Source organism: Enhydra lutris, unplaced genomic scaffold, assembly GCF_002288905.1.
Source record: "Enhydra lutris kenyoni isolate GAN:26980312 unplaced genomic scaffold, ASM228890v2 scaffoldscaffold19, whole genome shotgun sequence".
Lineage (NCBI taxonomy): Eukaryota > Metazoa > Chordata > Mammalia > Carnivora > Mustelidae > Enhydra > Enhydra lutris.
The window spans coordinates 28,858,867-28,865,248 of record NW_019154103.1 but is presented as its reverse complement, the minus strand read 5'-3'; the positions used below and the strand labels follow the sequence as shown (position 1 = coordinate 28,865,248).

Genomic DNA, 6,382 nt, shown 5'->3' with positions numbered 1-6,382 from the left:
TTAGAGTTACTGGGTAAACCATATAATCTCTCCCAAACATATGAAATTATTAGTTTCATTAATATTATCACATTAACAGAATGTATTTTATCCATTTTAGTTTGGAACTGTTCTTTTACCAAAATTTACCTACAATGGCATTGAGCTCCAGTTCTATGTTGAAGAACATTCTGTTGACCTCAACTGCAAAAGTTTGAGAAATACTGACCTAAGTAAACTGGTAAAAAAGAGAAAACACAAATTTGGACTATAGCCTAGTATATTATTAAAAATGGAATATTTCTGTGTGTAACCTGGTGATTCATAGACCTGTACCCCTGGGGCTAATAATACATTATATGTTAATTTAAAAATTTTAAAATTAAAAAAAATTAAAAATGGAATATTTCTGATTAATGTATTTTTCTCCCCATGGCCATCTCATAAGACTTTATCATTGAAGTTATTATTTTGCTTCAAATCTAGCTGTTACTTTGTGTATAATATGCTTACATACTTATAATAGAACATTATAAAAGGCAATTGACTTAGGTCGTAGCTGAGGTTTAACTCACATGATGACTAAGATAGTTAACCAGAAGTTCTATTCTTTGCATGAATGTTTAAAAAATACAACCTTGTTTAAAACGTAAAAAGATTTTAACTGATCTTATTAATTGACAATGAGGTCAGTGTTCTGGTAAGAGAAATACACTTTAGTGGCTCAATATAACTCTTTGATGTGGAAAATAAACCTTTGGGAAGGTAGGACAGGGTAGGCATACATGTATTATCATTTAATATAATGGGTTTACTAAAAATTATGTTGTATGACAATGACCATGCTTAATTAACTTAATTTAATGTATGATTTTCAAAAAAAAAATTACTAAGAGCAATTTTGTTCATGGCTATATTAGATTTAGACAAGTTAATTTGTTATTATTTTATAAAGTATATCTATCTTTTTTTAAGGTTTTATTTATTTATTTTTCAGAGAGTATAAGCCGGGGGAACAGTAGGCAGAGCAGGCAGAGGGAGAAGCAGGCTCCCCACTGAGCAGGGAGCCCAATGCAGGACTCAATCCCAGAACCCTGGGACCATGCCCCAACCTGAAGACAGCCGCTTAACCAACTGAGCCACCCAGGCGTCCCTAAAATATATCTATCTTAAATTATTTTTATCATGTCTTAAAGAATTGCAGAGTTGAAGGCAGTGCCACATTCAACTTAAGGGAAAGCTCAGTAATAAAATCAGACATGTGGGGTGCCTGGGTTGCTCAATCGTTAAGTGTCTGCCTTCAGCTTGGGTCATGATCCCAGGGTGCTGGGATCGAGCCCAGCATCGGGCTCCCTGCTCAGGGTGGGAGTCTGCATCTCCCTCTCCCTCTGCTGCTCTGCCTCCTTGTGCTCTCTCTCACTCTGTCAAGTAAATAAATAAAATCTTAATAAAAAAATAAAATCAGGCCAGTTACCGGAGACGGCGGGGCGGCAACGGCGGTGAGCGGGTCCTTGTGGCCTAGAAAAATCCTGCAAAAATGTCTCTGTACCCATCTCTTGAAGACCTGAAGGTAGACAAAGTTATTCAGGCTCAAACTGCCTTTTCCGCAAACCCTGGCAACCCAGCAATTTTGTCTGAAGCTTCTGCTCCCATCTCTCAAGATGGAAATCTCTATCCTAAATTGTATCCGGAGCTCTCCCAGTACATGGGCCTGAGTTTAAATGAAGAAGAAATCCGTGCAAATATGGCCGTGGTCCCTGGAGCACCAGTTCAGGGGCAGTTGGTAGCAAGACCTTCCAGTATGAACTATATGGGGGCTCCTGTAACTGGTAATGATGTTGGAATTCGTAGAGCAGAAATTAAGCAAGGGATTCATGAAGTCATTTTGTGTAAGGATCAAGATGGAAAAATTGGGCTCAGGCTTAAATCAATAGATAATGGCATATTTGTTCAGCTGGTCCAGGCAAATTCTCCAGCCTCATTGGTTGGTCTGAGATTTGGGGACCAAGTACTCCAGATCAATGGGGAAAACTGTGCAGGCTGGAGCTCTGATAAAGCACACAAGGTACGCAAACAGGCTTTTGGAGAGAAGATTACTATGACTGTTCGTGACAGGCCCTTTGAACGGACAGTTACCATGCATAAGGATAGTATTGGACATGTTGGCTTTATCTTTAAAAATGGAAAGACAACATCCATAGTGAAAGATAGTTCTGCAGCCAGAAATGGTCTTCTCACAGAACATAACATTTGTGAAGTCAATGGGCAGAATGTCATTGGGCTGAAGGATTCTCAAATTGCAGACATACTGTCAACAACTGAGACTGTAGTTACTATTACAATCATGCCTGCTTTTATCTTTGAACATATTATTAAACGGATGGCACCAAGCATTATGAAAAGCCTGATGGATCATACCATTCCTGAGGTTTAAAAGTCATGGCACAATGGAAACTTCACTGAACTCCAGTTTACTTCTTGGGCAACTTAACTTTATATTATGCACATGAAGCTTTCTAGGAGCCAGAGAGCATATGCTGCATGAAGACCTTTCTATCTTACATTATGGCTGGGAATCTTACTGTCTTGATTGGATATCTTATTCACACTTCAAGATTGTTGTAGCCTTATCCTGGTTTTACTGATGTGAAACTTTGGACAGATTTTAACTGATTTTCATTGAGTAGTTTCTCTACTGGAAACCCGATGCTTTTACAAGCCATTATCATTAGAATGACTGATACAGGCTTAGCTCTGTGTTAGAACCAATCACCTTTATCTTACATATCAAGTAGTGCTGTTCATATTACTTTAGTTCTATGGTATAATTGCATTTTTAATGTGTAACCATAGTACATGTAGAATGACTGCTTTTGATGTTTTTTTAGTTTTGTGTGTGTGTGTGTAAAATACCAATTAAGTACACTGGTTTCATTCCATGTAAGCATTATACAGTGTATGTAGGTTGCTAGAGATTGTGTTGATCATCATTTAATTGTAACTACCTTTACTTAATATGCTTCAACTGTCGCCTTAACTGTGTTAAGCATCTAGAATAAAAGCCAAAATATAACTATTGCTGCCTTTCTAAAACCCAAAATGCAGTTCTGTGTTAAACTGAAATGTACACTAGCCCAGAACAATGTATTGGTACATACTGAGCTATAGCATAGCTGCTTAGTTGCATTTGAGATTTTCTAGTCAATTGTGTAATGGAAATTTCTTTCTTCTAAAACTTACCGATATTACTTTCTGTGAAATGATTCACTATATATTAAATGTAAAAATTCTTATACCAAATAGGATAAAGTTTTGACTCCCTTTATTCATTTGTAGATTAAGTGGAATAATACCTAATTTTGTCTTTAACATTCTGTAACCTCACTGCTTTGGGGTGGTCTTAGGATGTTTCCCAGGTAATCTGTTCCATTTCCTGACCCCTCCCTACAAAATGGAAGTGACACTTTATCCTGATTTTTTTCTTTATGGTTTATGCCTATTTCATCTTAATTAAATATGTATAAATAAAAAAAATAATAAATAAAATCAGATGTGTTTAAATCTTGCCTTTCCAACTGCCTCAGTTTTCACAGTTGTAAAATCAGAATGACAGTTACACATATCTCATATAATTTTGTAAGATTTAAATATAATAAATGCAAATAACATAAGTATGCAGGAGACGTTTGTGGATATTCTATATTTAGCAATTATTATCTTAGTACTCTTAGCATACCATTTTTAATTATGTATAGATCAATATTTTTATAGATGTGTTGATAAAAGTATCAATATCTTCAGGAAGATAAAGTAGAGTAAGTGTCAAAGATAAAGTTCTCTCCTTCAACATCTTCCAATTTTTTCTACATATTTCTCTTTGTATATGTATCCACCTAAATAAAGGCAGAGCTATATATAATTTCTCTATATATTTTTTCTGTTCTATTTATTTGGTTAATAGTAATGGATATCTTTTGGATAAAATATTTTTTATCAATAAGCTTTGAGAAATATGAGGAAGTCATATGAGATGGTTACTCCGTCACTGAAACCCAAAGATAATCTGGATATATTGCTTTAAAAAAATCATGGTTTTGCAAAACTCCTTATAAAATTGACCTCTCTCTCTCTCTCTCTCTCTCTCTCTCACACACACACACACACACACACACACACTCATGTGAAAACAAATATATTCCAGAAAGCCTGGGGTTCTACTCAGGAAGGAAGAAACTCACAACTATTTCCATCCCTGGTAGAACTATTCAGGAAGAGCAATCCACAAGAGAAGTGAGTGAAGAGACATTAGTAAGATTTTAACAAACATTTTAACAGTGCTGTGTGGGCTGGTGTGGCAGAATAGAATCTGGAGAATTCTGCAATAGAGGAAATTGCATCTACGTGTACTCTTTACTTGTTATTCTTCATTTATGTCGTGGTGGGTGTGGTGAAGAAGCCAGGAGTACTGAGAGAAATTCATTGAGAGCTCCCTAGGTCTTCAGTTATAAAGAGGCTCTGGTCAGTCAGGGTAAGACAGCATGAGAAACACTGTAGGTGCTCTGGGCTTTCACCTACAAATTACTGAGGGGATGGCAAGAAAATGGAGAAACATGCTTCTAAAGAATGTTGTATACCTGAAATTCATACAATCCTATATGTCAATTATATCTCAATAAAATAGTTGGGGAGGAGAACTTCCGCACATCTATAACTTTAGTCATACAGAAGCTAGGAAAGGGGCAACTGAACTGGAAGAGATTTACTCAGGCTCAGAAAACATAGGGCAGAACTAGAGATCAAAGACTTTCACAGAAAACAAAAAACCTGGTAGTGAGGCTATTAAGAAGGATGAGATTTTCCACATATTTGAAAACTAGAAGTTTAAATGTGGAACAAGAAGATCTTTAGAATTTTCCCAGGGTTCAGATCTCTCTCTACTCCATGCTCTACCCTCAAAATGTTTGAAAACAGTTGTAATCTGAACCATATTGAGGCTGTACAAAACTCAGACCCAGAATAAATATAGATTATATTGACTTGAACTCACTCTTTTGGGATAACGGGAAAGGGATATGCCCTTTTCTGGATATTAACATTATTTACTTAAGTCTTCATTATGATTCTTTATAAAATTTTCAGTAGAAAATCAAATATTGGATACATCCCCCCATAACAAGAAAATATGACCCAAGTTCAAGAAAGGAAATGGTGAATAGAAACAGTCTTAGAGATGGTCTAAATGTTGGAATTATCAGACAGGGGCTCTCAAATAATTCTGTGTAAATAATCAAATAATATATTTGAAAAAGTGGAAAAATGTGTTGAGATGTGAACTTTCAGCAGAAATGTGAACACGAAAAATGAACTGAATGGAATGCAAGAAATGAAAAATATTTCAGAAGGGAAGAAATCATTTGATAGGCTTAAATTTAGACTAGACCTAGCTAAAGAAAAGATGAGTAACCTCGAAGAGAGGAAATAAAAAGTATGTAAGTGGAAAACTGGGGAAAATAGTTGTAAGTGCAAACCAGAGGGTCTGAGATCCTTGGGATACTTTCAAACAGTTTAACATTCTGTAATTTAAGTTCCAGAAGAAGAGAAAAAAATATGGGAAGAATAAATTATTGAAAAGAAAATGGTTAATTATTCAAATTATTGAAAAGAAAAAGGGTAATGTGTTACCCTTTTAAAGATGTACTTATTCTTTTATTTTTTTTAAGATTTTTATTTATTTGAGAGTGAGAGAGAGAGCAGAAGCTCCCAAATTCAAAAAATACTGTGGCATGTTACACAATGGAATAGTACTCAGCAATAACAAAAAAGTAGTGAAACCGAGGGGTGGGAGGTTGGGTGAGCCTGGTGGTGGGTATTATGGAGGGCACAAATTGCATGGAACACTGGGTGTGGTACATAAACAATGAATTCTGGTACACTGAAAAGAAATTTTAAAAAATTAAAAAATTAAAAAAAAAAGTAGTGAGACTATTTTACTATAGTAGAACTATCAGTACATGCAATAGCAACACTTTTAAACCTCAAACACTTTATGTTGAGTGAAAGTAAACAGACCTACAAGAAAATATATATTATGTAATTTTACTTATAAAGTTTAAGAACAGCCAAAATCTTTTTATAGCATTAGAAATAAAAGTATTCAGTTTGGAGGTATGGAGAGGGAATTTGTTGGAAAATACATGAGGAAACTCTCTAGGGTGATGGGTGATGGAAATTTTTATATCTCAGTTTGGAGGTGCTTAGATAGCTATGTAAAACTGGCAAAACTCCTCAAACTGGACTTCTTATATATGCGTTACTTTATTTTATAGTAATGATACATTTGTAAAAAATAAGTAGATTGCATTTGGAATATCATACCATGCTCAAGTATATAATGTCTTAAATA

At 35.1% G+C, this 6,382-nt stretch overlaps 1 protein-coding gene across 2 annotated transcripts; it reads left to right on the top strand.

Annotated features, from left to right (window-relative positions):
• The first annotated feature begins 1,466 nt into the window (after positions 1 to 1,466).
• Positions 1,467 to 3,497, top strand: LOC111148336 (syntenin-1-like). Of its 2 annotated transcripts, XM_022504844.1 has the most exons (2): positions 1,467 to 1,762; positions 1,934 to 3,497. In XM_022504844.1, exons 1-2 carry the CDS (start codon positions 1,517 to 1,519, stop codon positions 2,411 to 2,413), a joined length of 726 nt encoding a protein of 241 aa, XP_022360552.1. In that variant the 5' UTR covers positions 1,467 to 1,516; the 3' UTR covers positions 2,414 to 3,497. The 2 variants fall into 2 exon arrangements, with proteins under 2 accessions (XP_022360552.1, XP_022360550.1); XM_022504842.1 differs by having other exon boundaries at positions 1,467 to 3,497.
• Positions 3,498 to 6,382: the final 2,885 nt, after the last annotated feature.

Coding starts and splice junctions, on each gene's coding strand:
- LOC111148336 (XM_022504842.1), top strand. CDS start 1,517: ATGTCTCTGTACCCATCTCTTGAAGACCTGAAGGTAGACAAAGTTATT.